The following is a 19,605-nucleotide window of genomic DNA, read 5'->3' on the forward strand; positions in this document are numbered from 1 at the left end:
CATAGAAGGGTCTGTGGGAGGAGCTGAGCTTCTGGGAGGCGTTCTCACACTCTATGTCCTCGCCAGAGCCCTCCAGGAAGAACTCGACGTTCACATCGTAGCTCTCTGGTAGTAACAGCTCCTCCCCTTAACTTCCTCTTCCCCCTGTAAAGTCTCCTCCATTTTTGTCCAGTGCAGTGCACACATCAAGTTGCAATCTGCCCCCCACCAATAAATCTTTTTGGTGATGGAATACTTAGTCAATTCTGTTTTTATGGTCGACAGAGCTTCCTAGAAATGCAGAGACTCCCCCTCCCCCACTCCAAAAAATAAATGCAGTCCAAACAGGAAATATGGCCACTCTTAGGGGGGCCTCCAGCAGGGCTGTATTTACCCAGCCTGCAAACTCGAACATCTTAATCTTGTTCCTCTCTTCCCACAGTCCCTTTCCTCAAAGCCATGGGAGAATTCCCTCGGCCTTTCCCACTTCCCAGCCACAAGGCAGTGGGCCCTGACTCAGCAAAGAGATGGTGAGAGGCAGATGAAGTGAGACCCTGACAAACAGGAGGAATCATCCAGACTTCATTCCCCACCCCCCTCTTCCCAGCCATCGCAAGGGGTAATGGGAACTGGAATTTGGGGGCTGTGGTTCTTGAGGATTATGCAAACCCAAATGGCACCAAACATTACTTTTGTTCGGAGATTTTTTTATTTATTTTTTAAGCCAACTCTCCTAAAAACAATTCAGAATGTTTTTGCCCTTGGGAAATGATGTGACTGTTTTCCTGGTTTACACTATTTACAATGAGCTCATTTTAGCAAGGTGGTTTCTGACTCTATGCTCGAGGGGGACCACCATGCTAGCCAGCAGTTGGCCGCTGGCTCAATGAAAGCATGAATGGACCAACTTCTCAATATGAAAAAATAATACCCCAACTTAAAATAGTTTCCAGACCTCATTTTAGTAGAGTCCCTGTCCATTCAGAGACTTTCATAAATAATCCCACAATTAATGACATGTGTTTATCTGCAAAGCCACTCACCTGAAATACACAGTAGCTGATGTTCTCTCTGGATATAGAGTTTATTTATGAGAAAGAAAGACTTGACCTAAGGATAAAAATAGAGCAACAGTACTCAACTAAATTTGCAATTGCTGTCCCAGAAAACCTTGGGTGTAACCTACTTTGAAAATAGTTCAATCTGAGGTAATATAGAAATATAACTAAGCAAGGATCTTGCAACTATGGAAAATAGAACTGACCCTCTTCCTTGTAATGCTACTGTTGGGAGAAAGAACTACAGCATCTAATAGGTGGACCCTCTCTTATCAGATGTATTTTATATGGAGTTATATTTAGATCATACTATGTAATTATTACTATCAAAGTCAGTGCACTGAGAGTTTAGATCCTGTCACACCTCTCTTGAGAATTCTCAACTGTTTTCCATTGCACCTCAGTAGAATTCAAATGTTGCAATGGGGCCCAGAGTGAGCTACTGACCAGGTCCCTCCCAATTTCTTCGCTGTGTTCAGGCGTACCTGTTTGCTTTCAGACCATCGTTCATCCCAAGGTCTGTCCAACCCCCAGTCCTTAGCCATGCTCTTCCGTCTGGTCCCTGTTCTTCTTGAGGCCAGCTCTTCTCATTCTCCAAGCCTTGGCTGGAATGTCATCTGCAGGGTTCTTCTCTTTCCACCCCCATGTCAGTCTGCGCCCGCTCCTTTCAAATCACATATCACAGCTGAACTGTGGGGATTCTAGAAGAGGTCTCTTTCTTCCCTTAAAGTGCAAGCTCTACATCAGGAATCATGTCTATCTTAGTTATTGTTTTATCCCCAATGGGAAGTATAGGTACTAGCATATAGTAGATGCTCAATAAATCATTAGTGAATATTAAATGAAGAATGAGTCATATTCCAATTCGTGTCTACCAAGCTTATACCCTACCCCAAACTACAAAGTCCAGTGGAAGCATTCTTCCCCATTCCTATCTTGTTCTTCCCTTTCCATAAAATCTTCCCTGAGCTTCTCACTTTTCAGTGTTTAGAGACAAAACATATGAAGTGTCAGAGGCGTGCCTGGAACATAGTGGCTTCTCAATAAACAGAGCTCTCGTTAGTATGACCATGTTCTCCTCTCCCCGTGTATCTCTGCAGCTGTCTCCCAAACATCAGGTTTTCCCTTACCACTTCCACGACTTCTCCCATATCCCTGTACTTTTGTTGTCATGTATTTTTTGACACAATGTCTTCCTTCTTAAATTTGTTTTTTAAGTTTATAGAAATTCAAAGCCCATTTCACTGATCGTAAAAGGGGAAACCATAAACATTAGTGTGATGGAAACAAAAACATGCTGTTCTCCTTATTTTAACAACGGGGCATCAGCGGCTGTTCTAGATAGGACAGCACAAGGTGAGTCTTGCCACAGCACAGTCGGGACTGAGTGTTTGAATGACTGCTCTCTCACTGAAAGCTATGACTGTGTCCATCTGAAACCCCCCACCTGCCATGGGACCCTCCTGCCATTTTGTACTATTACTAGAACTTTTTACTTGTAAATAATAGGAGAAATTTTTACTTGGCATGTATCAGTATCTACCTTGATTGGTCAATTGTACTTTTCTGTCTATATCTCATCCCACTGTCTAAATTCTCTTTATATCCTCCATGTTTCTTAGGTTGATACCTTACACAGTCGTCCCTCGCCACTTCGCGCTTCGATTTCTGCGGCTTCACTCTATCGCAGTTTTTTCAAATATATTCATTAAAAAGTTGATCAAGACAGTGAAAATGATACAGTGCGTGCTTGGTTGTCTGAGCCAATTATATACCCCTGTATTACAATTAAAGTTAAAATTACTGTGCGTAGGGACTATAGGCCTCTGTATCGAGCACCCCAGGACTCCTTCAACACCGGGTGCAACCACTAGAGCCTGGAACGGATGAACCGCGATAAACAAGGGACGACTGTACAGACTATAGGCTTAATACAGTCTTAGTTAAATCTAATACTTAGATCTTTGAAGTAACTTGATTGAAAGAACCTATTCTTCCAAATTTCAAAATACTATAAAAAGAGTCTAGTGTGAATGGGTATTAAGGAGTTTTTCTGGTTTCCTTTTCCCTCTGCCCTTCCGGTTTCCCATAGATATGTCCCTGAACTATCTCTTCCAGGCCACTGTAGCTGGGCATCGAGCATGCCCCGCTGTGTGAACTACATTCACCTAGGAAGACGGCTGAGGACAGGAAACATGTACCTTTCAGGCATGAATACACCCAAAGCAAACACTCTAAATCATAAGTAGAATAAATACCAAATAAAACGAGAAAAGAAAAAAACTGAATGTGTGATTTATTATATTTAAGATTGGTTTATAAGGCTTAAATATGTCATAATTAACAGTAAATAAATGCAACTTTACAAAATCAGTATTCCAATACAGTACAGGACTAAATGTGGCAACCGTGCACCGGAAAATTAAGATTTCCTCAATGCAAATATCCAATTCGCAGCACCATGTAGAAGCTTCCACTAACAATGCAAGCTGCAGTATTTCTTACGAGCTCTACGTAGCACACGAGACTACCTAAATCAAGGATTAGAGGAAAACAGTGGAGTCATTCAGGCGTAATATGTAAGATTTGGTAAAGGATTAAAATACTAACATTTTTAATGTCCTGGTTTCAAATTAATAAATACAAAAACAATATAAAAATATACACCAGTTGATAAGACGGCACTGCAGGTGATCCGCAAGTTAAATCTCGCTCTCGTATGTATGCAGGTATGTCTTTAGTGCCAGGATTTCTGAGTAGCTGCGGCTGGTCTTTCGGAAGAAATCCAGACTAGTGAGATGCTCAATGTCCCGCACCCGAGCTGTGTGCATCTTGATGAGTTCTTCTACCCATCTCGACTCATCCTCTGAGTTCTGCATGGAAAGAGAATACAATCAGAGTCAGAATTTTCCAGAGGAGGTTCTCCAAAAGGTCAGCTTGTTCCAAGTCCAAGGACGACCTTTACGACCTGGCGGCTGCACCCAGAGCCAATGTGTGTTCTTCCTGCCCGGCCTCCCCGCCACTCGACCACATGCCTGTCAGGAACGCGCCACAAATCCCTGCCCTTGGCTGTAAACATTGTCAACAGCAATTAGCTGTCCTAAATAAACGAGACTTGTGGTGTGAAAGGGCATTCGACTCGATAGGTTCTCAGGGCATAAATCAAAATTAGGAAATCCAAAGGTCTTGGAGAATTCAGTCATTTGTTTCTTTTCCCCGCTGTTAATGGCAGGGCTGAGCACAGAGCACAGTGATGGGGAATGTTCCCCGGCTTCCCCGGGAAGTGAGGAGCATGAGCCCGGTGCACCCCACCGGGTGTGCGTTCCTGGTCCTCCACAGGGGCCGCCACCTCAGCTGCATCAGCTATTACATTGTGATGAGTTGATCCTTGAATAATGCGTTTGACTTGAAGCAGTGCAGTAGACACACCTGACACTTTGGGGCCCAGGAGACCTGGGTTGGAATTGCGACTCTACCACTTCCCGGCTCTGAGGCTTTGGTCAAGCTAGCCGACCTCTCTCGGCCTCAGTTTCTCCCTTGGTTCACAAAAATAATGCTTACCGCAGCAGCTCCCTGGGAGGTAGGAAGAGGGAAGGAACAAGGGGCAGGGGGTAAAGTAGAAAATCATCATGGAAAAAAGAAAGAGAATCTCTTTCTGTCCCAGCCACTTGCCAACAGCTGCCTCGCCAGCCCACATTCCAGAGGACAGTCAGATGTCCCACACCGACCACTTTATTTCAGGTCTAAGTTGAAATAAAAAACCCGTTCAGGAGAAGCAGTCCTTCACTTTTTAAATAGCTTCTTTCAATGTTGAGGGAAGTTGGGAGCAAATATGAAATCTGACAGCTCGGAGGATTATGGAGAAATGCCGACCTTCATCAGGAGACACGCAGCAGGAGGACCCTTGTAAGTCATTTCAGTCCCAAACGCCCCGGGAGCTGCAATGGCTCCCAAGAGTCTTTCTAGAAGTTCGGGGGTGGCTGTGTGTCCCGGGGCTGAGAACGTTCAGACCTGCCTTCACCCAACTCTTCTCGCTAGTGGTCTCCATGACCCAAAGCCCAAGAACCTGCCACGGGTTTTCTCGGAAAGCTCCAACCCACAGAGACCTGGACAGGGAGCTGCAGCAGCCTGTGCCAGTGCTAAATATGTACCAGGAGGGTGTTGGTTCAGGAAGCTGATGCCCGGCCATCCCAGGCAAAATGAAGGAATAGGAAGAAATTGCTTTGCAGACTGGGGAAATAAGGATTTTAACCCTCCACGCCCCACCCTCCTAACCCAAGCTAACCAAGATCTCTGAGATTCACAGGAAAGACCTAAATATAACCCTACCCACAACGGTACTGACCAATCCTCAGTGTGACCATATAATTAACGAAGTAGGAGGTCTCCAAACCCTACAGGACCCCCTCAGAGTAAGCAGAGTAAGCATGAAGCTATATTTTGGGAGAATTTTCATATTCAACTCATTTATTTGATTTTCAATGCTCAGTAAGTCTACTTTTTCCTTTGTAAAAGCAGTCATTTGAATGTGTGGACAAGAGGTGAAAAGGTTTTTTCTAATTTAAATAATGGCCAGCTGGGATTATAAGAATTCAGGGGGAGATCTGTCTTTTGCTATTTCTTTCCTTGGAAAGTGATTTGCCAAATTCATTTGAGGGACATTCTCTTCTTGTTCTCAAATGCTAAAATCTAGCCTCCAATTGATCGTTGGGAAATACTAGCGATGTTACACATGAAAAGATCTTCCTGATGTTAGCTGGAGATCTTCAGAAGTATTTACTGAGGAAGACTATAATGTAAAATGCAAAACTAATAAAATTCAAATAAAATTTCCTGTGCACCAAGGGAGGGAAGAAGGAAAGGGAAAACTTCAAGAATAAATATCTCAGAACATTAATGCATCCAAAAGCACAATTCATGAACTTGCTTAATGCCTCTATTTCTATGAAGATTTACTGTTCATCTGCCTGTAAAAAAATGTACTGTCCTTCCTGATTTTACAACTGAGTCTGAATTCAAGTTCCAGCCGTTTTAAGGTGGGTATCAAAGCAAGGACAGGTTTCTATATGGATAGGGGCGTTCTTCGATAAGAAGCTTGCTGGCTATGAACTCTATAAGAAATATCTCTATATATGTAGAATCAGGAACCAAGAAGGAGAGAGAGACCTGTGAGGATGTTGGTGGATTTCATTTGTCAGATGAAAAATTTGCAGAGACTAAAGAACTGCTCTGACCTGAATTTAGAATAACATTTTCAAATTCTCCCATCACCAAATTCCCCTAATGACAGAGGAACTTAAACATGTATTCCCTAGGAACTTAGTATACCATAAATGACCTATTATGAGTCTTAAATGTTCTTTGTAATTTCCACTTTAACTTAAAGATGCATGGCAATTTCTGATTTCACTCCATAACAAGTGCTTGCTTTTTTGAAAATTTTTACCTCCCCACAAGTTTTCAGTAAATATAAAGTTTAAAGAAAGTATATGATTTTATGCAGAGGAATTTCACTTTTCTGGTGCCCCATTAGCTACTCTTGTGGTCATAAACAATTAAATTTGAGAAGGTCAAGCCAATAAGTCGATGACAACTTATCTCTCTTACAGTTCCCTTGCTTCTCCACCTCCCATCCAAATATTATTATTTTTTAAAAATAATTTTTCTTTATTGATTTGAGAGAGAGAAGAAGGGAAGGCAAGAGAGAGAAAGAAACATCAATGAGAAAGAATATCGATTGGCCACGTCCTGCATGGCCCCCACTGGGGATCAGGCCCACAACCTGGGCATGTGCCCTGACCAGGAATTGAACCGGTGACCTCTTGGTGCACGGGTTGATGCTCAACCAGTGAGCCACACCGGCTGGGCCCATTCAACTATTTATAAGATATTAATGATCCTTCCTATATAACATGGCTGCCTTCCATCCTCCTTTTTCTTTTTCTTTTTTTATCCTCACCCGAGGACATTTTTCCATTTCTTGTACAGATAGAGTGGGAGGGAGAGAGAGGAAGGGAGAGAGAGAGAGAGAAACATCGACGCGAAGGGACACATCGAGTGGCTGCCACCCGCACGACCAACCAGGGCCGGGGACAAACTGCAACCAAGGTACGTGCCGTTAGCGGGAACCAAACCCGGGTCTCTCCGGACCACAGGCCAAAGCTCTAACCGCTGAGCCAAACTGGCCAGGGCCCATCCTCCTTTTTCAATGTCCAAGACCACAACTCCAAATTACCTCAATCCCATGAAATGAATCTTGCCAAAGGCCATTGAGCGCCATGCTTGACCCCCTTTAACTCGCATCTCCCTAACGCAGAGCCTACGGTGGTGCTCTTACACTTATTTTCCATGACTTTCTAATGCCGGGACAATAAGAAAAATCCCTAGGGGGTCGATGGGAGGAAAAGGAGAAACATTTGTAACAAAAACAAATTAATAAAAAGAAAAGAAAAAAAAAATTCCTAAGGTCTCAAGGTTCCACTACAGAAATCTGATACATTTGTAAAAGAGGGGTGTTTGGAGTCCGAGGTCTTGAATCTAAAGTTCTGTTCTCATACTGTCTAACCAGGTACCCATCTAACATACTTTTTCTTTGTTAGCTATAGGTTTCTCAATAGTTAATAAAAGCAGGTGGGGGGGGGGCATATGTACCTGCCTAGTAGGGTAATTAAATAATTAGAATAATGTATATAAAGGAGCTGCACAGTACTTGGATGGTCACATGTACTCCATAAATGGTAACAGCCACTACTGCTGCTACTAGGACTTATTACTACTTCCTTTATTTTAAATTTGATTTCAGGCAAGTTTTAAAATCTTAACCAAATTTCCAGTTACAAAACCAGTTATAAGGATATGAAGTACAGTACAGGGAATATAGTTCATAACCTGGCAATAACTAGATATGGATAACACACTTATTGGGATGATCCCTTCATACATTTTATACATGTATAATCACTATGTTGTACACCTGAAACTAATGTAGTATTAAATGTCAACTGTAACATAAAAATGAAAAACAAAAAACAAAAACCTCACCTTCCACTATTACTCTTATTTCCAATATTCTGGCCAAAGTTAATTAGCTTTCTTGGCCATATTTAAATCTTCTTTCTTTTTTCCCCGCATCTCTTTATGTAGCTTTGGATATTCATAGCCTCAATCTCCTCCTATAATTGAACCATTACCCTAAAGCCACGTTGGCTGATAATCTCTGTTGAAGCTGTTCTATGGCACTTTGCCTTTTGTGTAGCAATTTCTGTACCTGTTTCGTTTGCTCTCTCCCAATGAAGGCTGCCTACAGTAGTGACGATGTTTAACACACTGCTGTTTCCCCAAGAGTACTTACACCAGTTAGGAATTCGAATCCTGCTTGTTAACTAAAAATCCTCTTTGGTAGATTTTTATCCCTGCTCCTTATATTACATGAAACAAAAGCATAAAGACTATTACTTCCAAAATTAGCCTGGAAGCACAGATACTCAACCACATTAGTGAGACCTGGAATAACTCTGTGATTTGTCCCCGAGTGCGGAATTAGTTCAGGCTCAGGAATATACAGCATGGCTCTTGTGTATCTGCCCGGGGACTTTTCATGCCATCCTGCCTCCATGTGGAAACAAGAGAATTGGGACTCACCTGTGCTATTTGAGAATGGGGTGATCCCCTCTCATAACTAGGAGCAAATAGAATTCTAATTTATAAAGAATATATTCCCCTGTGTGTGTGTCTCTCTAGAAATTTTCAAACATCCACAAAAGTGGAGAGAATAATATGATAAGCTCAATAATTATCAAATAATTACTTAAGTAGTTTCAATAATTATCAAAATTTTGCTACTTTCATCCTTCTTTTTATAAAATTTATATTTTTTACAAAACTCAAACCTTTGGGCACTTTATCATTTGTAGACTCAAACACATAAACAGAACTAGGTTAAATGCACACTCACACACACACATCTACCCACAGTCTTACGATGAAAAATAAAAAGCCATTGGAACACATAGTTCCCAGGTGTTAAGCAAAGTTTGCTTGGGCCCTTCCATCTTTCCACTTGGTTGTATAGTCCAAATGTTTTATAATAAATGTATTCTGGTTCAACAGTGGGAACACAGATTGAGAAGTAAAGATGAATTATGTAAGCACATCCAAAGGGCTCTCTTTGAACTCACATTGCAGCTTTCCTCGTTGTCAGGTCTGTGAGGAAGGATGAAGGAGGAGACAGAGAGGGGGCCGTCACATTTGTCTGCAGGCTGAGTGAAATCCAGGCAGCTGGTGAGGATGCTGTAGTAGTGAGTCGGAACGGGAATGGAACTGCCTTCCACGTACCTGAAACACAGGAAGATAATTACAACTGGTGCAGTAGCTTTCCTTTGTAAGTGGAAATATTGCCTAGCTCACTAACATTAATTCCCATTCAATTGAATTGTTTTTCTCTTCTAGTACTAGCCCACTTCTTTATCTTTGAAAGTAATGTTTTCACTGCCTGGACTTTCCCTCTCTCTCAACCTGGCAAAGTAAAAAGATATTCCAGGAAAAGAAAACAGCCTGAATCAAGAATTGGATGCTGGACATGATGAATGAAATAGTGTGGTAGAAATGTAAGGCTGGAAGATCAATATATTCCAAATTATGGAGGGTTCTGAGTGCCAAGTTGTGGAATTTTTGTTATAAAGGATATATGAAATCCTATGCTAACCAACATAATACTTTCTTAATAATATGTAATGAATAATGCTCTCCCCAAATCAGAGAACATTATGTATGCCTTAAAACAAAGGCCTGGTTAGTTATTTCTGCCATAAATCACTAACAGCCTTTTGAGCATATTACAGAAAATAGTTTTGGGGAAGGAGGTTGACTCCAGCAACCAGATTTTCTAGCTTTGGGAGATTTGCTGACTACCAACCATAAAAAAACTTGATCAGTTTCAAGACAATTATTGGAATGGACTGTGATGACTTACACGTAAAGTACTTTTAAGCCCCCTGACCCCGATTTCTTTGTTCTGCTTTCCTTCTCTCTCCTGATAAAAACCCCTGCCTGCACTGAGATGTTAAGATGGATTTTGGGACGAGAGTCCCCCATCTTCTCGGGTTGCTAGCATTTGAATAAACCACTTTCCTTTTACCAGCACCTGTTTCACAAGTTTGGCTTTTGTTGTTACCAGCAGCCAAACCTGTGTTCAGTTACAGTTTTCTGGTGGCTAAGATGGGATGTGGACCCCAGTAAGGCCTGGAAGGCCCAGGTTGGAGGGTCCCAGCTGTTTGTGGCAGGCTGACCCAGTGACAGGGATTGCAGGGATTTCCCAGCAGCTGCTGAGAGTTCTTTATCTTAGGACTCTCCCAGCTCTCCCTCTCAAGGCATCAGTCACCTGAAACATAGCTGATGAAAGGAAACAGGCCTCTGGGGAGTCGATGGACCCCAAGACTGGTTAGGTTGAACTGGTATGCACACCAAGAGTCCTCCATCACTGCCATCTGGGCTTTTTAGCCATCTAGACTCCACAATGAGTCATCTGTGGTACCATTTTGACAGGGAATCAGACTATGACTTTAATCCCAGTTCCTCCACAGGAAGAAGTCAGTTTCAGTATGAAAACTCCTATCTGTCTGAAATGAAACTTTGGTTATAGTTGTTGTTTGCTTGCTTTCTTGACTTTTGTTTTTTGTTGGTTTTTTTTTTTTTCAGATTTTTAAAAAATTTATTTTAGAGAGAGTGAGAGAAACATTGATGTGAGAAACATCAACTGCTGCCTCCTGAATGCCCCCCACTGGGGATCAAGCCCACAACCTGGGCATGTACCCTGACCAAAATCAAACCGGTAACCTGTTGGTGCATGGGATGGTGACCAATCAACAGAGCTACACTGTCCAGGGCCAGATTTTTTAAAATTAAAAATATGTTTAACAGCTTATTGAGGTATCATTTATGTAGCCAAAAAATTTACCCATTTTAAGTGTGGAGTTTGATGAATTTTAACAGATTTATGTAACCATCCCCATAATCCAGTTTTAGAACACTTCCATCACCCAAAAGGTTTCCTCATGTCCATTTGCTTTCTGTTCCTATTATTTTGCCTTTCCTTGTACTTTTTTTTTTTTTTAACGAGGAAAAAGTTATGAATTCATACTGTTATTTTTAATTCTGGTCATCCTATAGGCGGCGTCTTCTTTTGCCACACCTTGTAAATCAGACAGGTTTGGTGGGTGTTGACCTGAACCCGAGACTACCACCATTGTAAATGGTGTGTGGTGACCCTTCCATTCCTTTGGAAGAATTCCCTAAGCCGATGCTAACAATCCTCATTCTTTCCTTCCTCCACCTCTGTCAGTTCAGCTTGGAGTGGTTTGGCTCGCTCTCCTTTTTATCCCGATTTGGGGGAAGGACTAAGACATGCAATGAGGATCTCTCGTGCAAGTTAGAAGCCAAAACAAGTGCAGTGATGCCACACTGAGGTTTTCTAATTTAACTTTTATCAGAGGCCAAATTGCACAAAGGACCATACAAGGCACAGCATTAAACTGAATCGCTAGCTGCAGCTGTGCAGTGGAGTTCGGAGGCCAGGAGGCCAGGAAAGGTTCTGCACTGTCTGACCCCATCCCAACACTGAGAAGAGGTTAAAGTGGAGAACCGCCAGGGCTCACTGTGCACAGGGGAAGTGTAGGTTTCTGATGACAGCCCTTTCTTTTCCAGCTCTGTTTTTTATATATTTTTATTTATTTATTTATTATTTTTTTATCGTTATTGTTGAATGTATTACAGATGTTCCTCATTTTTCCCCCATTGACCCCCCCTCCTCTCCACTCCCGCCCCCCTCCTGTCTTTTCCCACACTGTTGTCTGTGTCCATTGGTTATGCATATAAATTCTTTTTTTTTTTTTAATCCTCACCCGAGGATATTTTTCCATTTTTTGTACAGATAGAGTGGGAGGGAGAGAGAGGAAGGAAGAGAGAGAGAGAAACATCGACGTGAAGGGACACATCGAGTGGCTGCCACCTGCACGACCAACCAGGGCCAGGGACAAACTGCAACCGAAGTACGTGCCCTTAGCGGGAACCGAACCCGGGTCTCTCCGGACCGCAGGCCGATGCTCTAACTGCTGAGCCAAACTGGCCAGGGCTATGCATATAAATTCTTTAGTTTATTTCTTCCCACTCCCCAACCCCCTTCCCATTGAGGTTTGTCAGACTCGCAACCAATTTGTACTTCTTAATCCCATTCCCCCAACCCCCCTCCCATCTGGCAACGAACAAAATATTCTCTGTATCTATGAGATTGTTTCTGTTCTGCATGTTCATTTTGTTTGTAGATTCAATTGTCGATAGATATGTATTCATTGCCATTTTGTTTGTTCATATATTTTATCTTTTTCTTCAAGAAGACCCTTCAACATTTCATATAATAATGGTTTGGTGGTGATGAACTCCTTTAACTTTTTCTTGTCTGAGAAACTCTTTATATGGCCATTGATTCTAAATTACAGCTTTACAGGATAGAGTAATCTTGGTTGTAGGTTCTTGCTTTTCATCACTCTGAATATTTCTTGCCACTCCCTTCTGGCCTGCAAAGTTTCTTTTGAGAAATCAGCTGACAGCCTTATGGGAACTGCCTTGTAGGTAACTAACTGCTTTTCTCTTGCTGCTTTTAAGATTCTCTCTTTGTCTTGAACCTTTTGCATTTTGATGATGTTGTGTCTTGGTGTGGGCCTCTTGGGGTTCATTACGTTTGGGACTCTCTGTGCTTCCTGGACTTGTATGTCTGTCTCCTTCACCAAGTTAGGGAAGTTTTCTGTCATTATTGTTTCAAATAGGTTTTCAATTTCTTGTTCTCTCTCCTCTTCTGGTACCCCCAAGTTGCAGATGTTGGCACGCTTGAAGTTGTCCCAGAGGCTCCTTACACTATCCTCATTTTTTTTGGATTCTTTTTTCTTTTTGCTGTTCTGATTGGGTGTTTTTTCTTCCTTATATTCCAAATCAATAGTTTGCTTCTTGGCGTTACCTACTCTACTATTGAATCTGTGTAAGTTATTCTTTATTTCAGTTAGTGCCTCTTTCATTTCTGACTGTGCATCCTTCATTTCTGATTGGTCCTTTTTTTTATGCTCTTAAGACCCTCACTAAGTCACTGAGGTTCTCACTAAGTTCACTGAGCATCCTTATAAGCAGTATTTTGAACTCAGCATCTGTTAGGTTGCTTATTTCCATTTCACTTAGTTCTTTTCAAGGTGTTTTGTTCTGTTCTTTCATTTGGGACCTGTTTCTTTGTCTCCTCATTTTGGCTGCCTCCCTGTGTTTGTCTGTATGTGTTACTTAATGAGAGGTATGGGGCTAGCTGAGACCAGATGCTGCTTGTTTGAAAGAATTTAGGAAAACTTGAAGCAGGATCCAAGACAGGCCAATCCTATGGTTAAGCAAGTGGCAACAGCTTGGGTGGGCCTGAAAGTTGGGTGGGGCGGGGCCTCAGGGAGTCACCAGGGCGGGGCAACCAGTGTGAGCCAGGTTGCTGGAGTCCCAGATATGGGGACTGTCTGCCGCCCCAGGGAAGGGCTCACCAAAGGAACAAAGACCTCTGACAGCCCGTTTGTCCTGGAGAAAGCCCCCTCTCCAGCCCTCGCTCCAGTGCCAAACAGCTGAGTTCTTCCCTGTATGACTCTGGTGCCCCTCGAGCTGCCTCCCCTCCGAGCTCAGAGGGAGAGAGTCCGATAAGTCCGCGGGCCCTTTAAGGAGCTGCCTGGGGCTCCAGCCCCTCAGCCTCCCTGAGCCTCAGTTCCCGCTGGTTTTTCCAGCCAGAAGTGATGGGGATTCTCTTCCTGGCACTGGAACCCTGAGCGGGGTGCCTGGTGTGGGACGGGGACCCCTCAGTCCTCAGGGAGGACCTTCCCAGCCGAGGTGTCCTCCTGATTTTTATCCCCACACGTGGGTGTGGGCCCAGCCCGTCCCCTCCCCCCTCCTACCAGTCTCGGTGTGGCTGCTGCTTTAATTCCGTAGTTGTAGGACTTCCATTCAGCTTGATTTCAGGCGGTTTTGAATGATGGTTATTCTGTAGTTTAGTTGTAACTTTGATGTGGTTGTAGGAGGACGTGATACCGCGTTTACCTACCTGCCATCCTGACCGGAAGTCCCACCTCTCTGCTTTCTTGACTTTTGGGTACTTTGTTTGACCATTGCTGTTTTGGGCACACCAGGAATCCTCTGTCCCCCTGTTTGGACTTTGTGCCATCTGTACCGTGTAAAAGTCATTCACAGTACTGATTGGTGGAAAATACTGTCTCCACCATTTTGGCTTTGTGCCATTTGGACCTCATCAGGGTCATCTGAAGCACCAGTTGGTGGGAGATAAGATTCTAAGGCTAGTGTCTCAGTATCTCTTTCATTTGTGAGTACTGCACTAGTTTGCTTCAACTTTGTTTTTGTTTGTTTTTAAATGGGTGGCTCAGTCTGATCCCATCAGAATCCATTAGGTAACATTTTAGCTAACTGGTCACCTTGCAACTGTAAGCCAATGACTAGTTAGAATTGTTTTACCAAAGGTATAGTAAATGAGATAGCTCTCTTCTGTGCAAGCTTTCATATTGTTATAGCACAAGGATTCCTCTCAGAAAGAATTTAAATTTATGGTTCAAAGAGGAGGAAAAGATCTCACTCCCCTCCCAGGCAGTAAAAATCAGAAAGAAAGGGGTGGGGGGAGAATAAGTCTTTTAAACACTCTAAATTCTCTTCCATGAGGTCCAGGAGCTGCTGCAGTCCTGGGAACAATGGGGGAATCAACGCCACCCCCATGCCCTGTGCAGGCTGCAGAAGCAGCAGAGGCGGCTGCCCTACCACAGTGTTAAAAAAAACTGGCATTTTAAAAACTCGAGAGGCTAAAGCCACCCAAGCCTGATATAATCCCCCTCCTCTCCTGTAGCCTCCTTCAAAGTTGCCAAGGACACTAGGTAATTAAACAGCGCACTTTTGAGCACACTAAAGAATGCAATACTCACCAAGAATCCAAATAGATGATTTAAGTTTAACTGATGTCTCTTAAAGTTATTAGCATAAAATATATGTCTGTTTTGCCTGGGTTTACAAAAAATAAGTTCATGTTATTTATCTCTGTTACAAAATTTGTCAAGAAAATGTCTTGGGTAATAATTGACGTTAAAAATTTCATAGAGTTAAGAACTAATAAATAGATGTAACTAAAATGAAGGGTTTTTTATAAAGCTGTTCAGTAATAAATATATATATGGTTTTCCAAAGTTTTGGTAACTTAAAACTTTGGGGTTTTACTAAGTTAAATAATAAAAATTGTTAAATATCTAGATATTTTAAAATAGCAAGATACTAAAACATTAATTTATCTAAGTTTACCTACTTTGGGCTTCTTATTACAGAGAGGCTAGAAAATAGATTTGGATCTGTTAATGAATATATCTTGTACTTTATTTGAAGTATGTTTCTTGAAAATGTGAGTGTATATGTTTCTAGAAGTTTCAAAACCTAAAGAATGTTAATTTGTTACTTTTAATTGTCACTAAAATAATCCAGGTTTCTTAGAGTTAAGAATTCTAATTAAGTTAGAAAGAAATTATATGGTTTGGTAATAGAATGTATAAAGTATGGAGATATTTGTTGAAGAAAAAGAAAGAAAAGAAATTTTTCTGAATGGATAAAAAAAGTCGCCCTGGCCGGTTTGGTTCAGCGGTTAGAGCGTCGGCCTGTGGTCCTGAGAGACCCGGGTTCAGTTCCCGCTAAGGGCACGTACCTCGGTTGCAGTTTGTCCCCGGCCCTGGTCGGTTGTGCGGGTGGCAGCCACTCGATGTGTTCCTTTCACATCGATGTTTCTCTCTCTCTCTCTGTTCCTCTCTCTCCCTCCCACTCTACCTGAACAAAAAATGGAAAATTGTCCTCGGGTGAGGATAAAAAAAACAAAAAACAAAAAATGTCAAACTAAAAGGGACCAGGGAAGTTGAGGAAGGTTTGTGAAGAGAAATCTTGAAAGAAAATTGCATGGTTAAGCTGACCAATGAATTGAATTAAGTGAACAAATATAAAGATTAAAAGTAAGTTAATATAGAAATTTTGTTTTTTCCCACTTTGTTAAAAAAACAAGGATTTTCCTCTTGCTCTCCAGATATAAAGAAACCTATTTTTTTCTTAAAGCAATTTGGTAAATTATATTTTCATAAGCAGTACTGAAGCATTTATATTTTTCTCCCTGCCTGATCCCTCCAGAATTTGGCAATTCTTAATTAGTGAGTCATGGCAATACGTTTCTTTGCATGAATTCAATAAGAACAGTTTCCAGTTAGTAAAACAGTGGTTGTACTAACAAAGACTTTGACTGGAATGTCATGTCTGAGAGAGACATGCCTGGACTCCGGATGTCACCAGAAAGCTGTAAGGAACAAAGACTGACTTCGAAGCTGATAGAAGCCCTGTGGAGAAATGGCCTGGTACCTTGTTTATTCATGTAGTTCATGGCAATCTTTCCAGGGAAGGAGGGAAGGCTGCTTTCCGGGGATGTGGAAAGGAAAGAACCTCAAGACACTTTGGAGACTTTGAGAGCTTGAGGGATTTACCTAAACCTACAGGTAAAATCTGATGGAAACTGTGTGGATTGGCTTCTCTGCCCTGAGAGGCTAATTAAAGCTTAGTCTGGAAATTCCTTATAAGATTCCAGCAAATCAGATTTAAGAAAGCCTATATAATCAATTACTATTCTTGTTATGTTTATGCAAATAATCCATTGCAACTGGACTTGATGCAGTAAGTAAATAGATTTGTCTTAATTTGGCCCTTTGATACAAATGAGGGTCATTTTAGGGAAAGAAATTGCATTTCAGTAGACTATAATACACAGTTATGGACATTAGTCTCTAGTTCAGTTAATTGTCTTAAAAGTTTTATTCTTTACCTACAAACTGAACTAAATCCTGAATTTTTCTAGTTTTCCTAAATATTTGGCTACAACCCTCTAAACTAATGTTTCATTTTTCTTCCATCCTTTGACTTAGAATTATTGAGAACTAAAACTTTTTCCTTCCATTGGACTATTCATCATTATTCATTCTAGCCTTTGCCCCAATAATATTGATGTTTGTAACACAGTTTGTCTCCGCCAGGTTACAAGTCCTACTCATACTCAGGGACTACCACCCTTAGACAAATCACAGCCTCCTTCCATGCCCAGGCCTCATCATCCCTCAGACAGAGAGCAGGGATCTTTTGGCTCTGCAGGAAAATGTTACTCCTCTTCAGCAGGAAGCAGCTACAGAAGAGACTTTGCATTTCTTTTCCCTGAAAAGATTCAGAGCCAAGATCCTCAAGGGGGAAATGTGTTAGGCAGTTAGACAGACAAGATCAGGACAAGGACAATAGGCCAGGTACAGAAGGTCCCAAGGAAGGAATGCCTTGCATGCCTAGCAACAAGAAAAACTGGGAAAGCAAGGACCTAGCCCTCCGCGTATCCATTCTTCCACCAGCATGTCATTGGTCATGCTGTTTAGACCCCCTGATTTTTCTTCCCTAGAGATAACATGTAGGCTTCAGTTGCATTTCAGCTCTGAGCTCAAAAACGCAGCAAAACCAGGCAGGTGATACCAGGACCAGCTGCAGAAACTAATAACCCCAAAGAGAAATGATATGAAAGAAAGGGACCTCTAGAATCAATGTGCATATGGCAGGGAGGAAAGACATGCCTACCATAAATTGCTAACAGCTTTTCGAGCTTAATACAGGAACGAGTTTAGAGAAGGAGTCTGAATCCAGCAATTGGACATTCTGTCTCCAGGAGACTTGCTGCTTTTCAACCATTAAAACCAGACCTCCACTTGACCAGTTTTGAGAAAATCATTGGAATGGACTGTGCTGACTTACATATAAAAAACTTTCAACCCCCTTCCCCAATTTCTTTGTTCTGCTTTCCTTCTCCCTCCTGATACAAACACTGCCTGCACTGAGATCTTAAAACAGGCTTTCAGACGAGAGTTCCCCATCTTGTCAGGTGACCAGCACCTGAACCAACCACTTTCCTTTTCACCAGCACATGTCTCATGAGTTTAGCTTTAGCTGTGGCAGGCAGCTGAACCTGTATCTGGTTACATTCAGGCATTATTGTTTAGGCAGTAACACTCTACTGAAGGTTTCTGTGCTAGGGACTATCATTATGAAATCCATGTTTCAGGGAGATAACTTTTATAGTTGTGTAACATGGACCACAGAGAGAAAACACTGAAGCTAGGGGAATAACAGCCCTTTCAAGCCACAATAAGATCCTGACCTGGGTGCAGAGAACTCACATACTAAAGGAAATACTAAGGACTGAGTGCTAGTGATAAGCCTACAAGTATCAACAATCTTTTAAAGTAGAACAAAGTACAGAAATCACAATTCCTTACCTGGGGTTCTATTATCTTAATTTTAATAATTTTCAAAATATTGAAACTATAATTTAACTGGTAACATAAATTTTGGCTAAAAACTGTAACAATGATCTACAATAAAATAAATGTCCAAGTATGATGAAATTTATTTTATGAATGACTAGTAATGGAATAAGATAACTTCTATTTTATTAGTTATCTATATGAAAAATAAGCATTTTTCTCTAATTATCTGTAAATCACAATTAAACCTTGTATTTTGTGCTGTTCTGATCATTTCGTCTATATATAAAATTAAATGACATTATGAATTTGTTGTATCTGTATCATCTTGCCTTTTCCACTGAACTGTAAGTTCCTTGTGAGCAGAATTATTATCCCCAATAACACCACAGAGAGGGATAGAAACTAGATTCAATGAAAGTCTACATGCAAATTTTCTACTGAGATATACTAACTCATAAAATCTAAGGGATTCTAAAAGTCCCCCCAAATAATGAAGATATGTGAAAATTATCATATTCCCACAGAAGAGTTGTGAAAGAATGACCAAAAAAAATTTTAAATCTTTTGATACATTTTCTTTCCTAGAACTGAAAAGTACATTTATTTACCACAAAACCCAATTCCATTCCAACCACCAATGCCATGCTTAATCAAAGGTCCAAAAGACTGAAGAAATCACAAGGCGATTCAAAGAGCAAAAGATTTAGGGGTATTAGCTCTTCTCCAGTTCATGAATCTTTGAAAAATAGTCCTGAGTGAGATATTGGAATTTTTAAGAAAACCCACACTGAGTAGAAATGAGAAGCTTACTGTTTGATTTTGTCCTGTGTGTCATGTAAGCCATCGTAGTCATAGTCAAAAATGGGCCCACTTATCACGTTAACTCCATTCCTTTCTGAAGCGTATTTCTTCACCAGTACCCTTTGGAAATAATTCCAGACTCCTGCAAAGACAAAAATCAGTTTTTAATGAACAACACTCCTTGCTTTGGCTAAATTCTCCCTAGAGTGCATTCTATAAGCCAAATGTCACAAACCAATAGACAATAGAGCTGCTATGATTCCTAAGAACAATCCTTCCTAAAACATTCGCTGTGTGTGTCATTTATGGACCAGCAAAGAGAAAGATATGGAGACACTGGTAGGGGAGTTTACCCTCGCCCAATAGTTCAGGGAAGGATTTGCAGA

At 41.4% G+C, this 19,605-nt stretch overlaps 1 protein-coding gene across 5 annotated transcripts in view; it reads right to left on the reverse strand.

Moving 5' to 3' along the window:
• Positions 1-3,316: 3,316 nt before the first annotated feature.
• ENPP2 (ectonucleotide pyrophosphatase/phosphodiesterase 2) overlaps positions 3,317-19,605 on the reverse strand; it is a 110,975-nt gene continuing 94,686 nt past the window's right edge. For 4 of the 5 annotated variants that reach the window (XM_036264103.1, XM_036264105.1, XM_036264104.1 and 1 more), the window contains 3 exons: positions 19,229-19,361; positions 9,215-9,371; positions 3,317-3,910 (listed from right to left, as the gene is read on the reverse strand). In XM_036264103.1, the coding sequence (XP_036119996.1) occupies positions 3,740-3,910; positions 9,215-9,371; positions 19,229-19,361 (461 nt within the window). In that variant the 3' untranslated portion in view covers positions 3,317-3,739. The remainder of the gene's footprint in view (positions 3,911-9,214; positions 9,372-19,228; positions 19,362-19,605) is intronic. The other variant, XM_036264102.1, reaches the window with a different exon arrangement.

The sequence above is a fragment of the Molossus molossus genome, unplaced genomic scaffold (genome assembly GCF_014108415.1).
Source record: "Molossus molossus isolate mMolMol1 unplaced genomic scaffold, mMolMol1.p scaffold_m16_p_16, whole genome shotgun sequence".
Classification (NCBI taxonomy): Eukaryota; Metazoa; Chordata; class Mammalia; order Chiroptera; family Molossidae; genus Molossus; species Molossus molossus.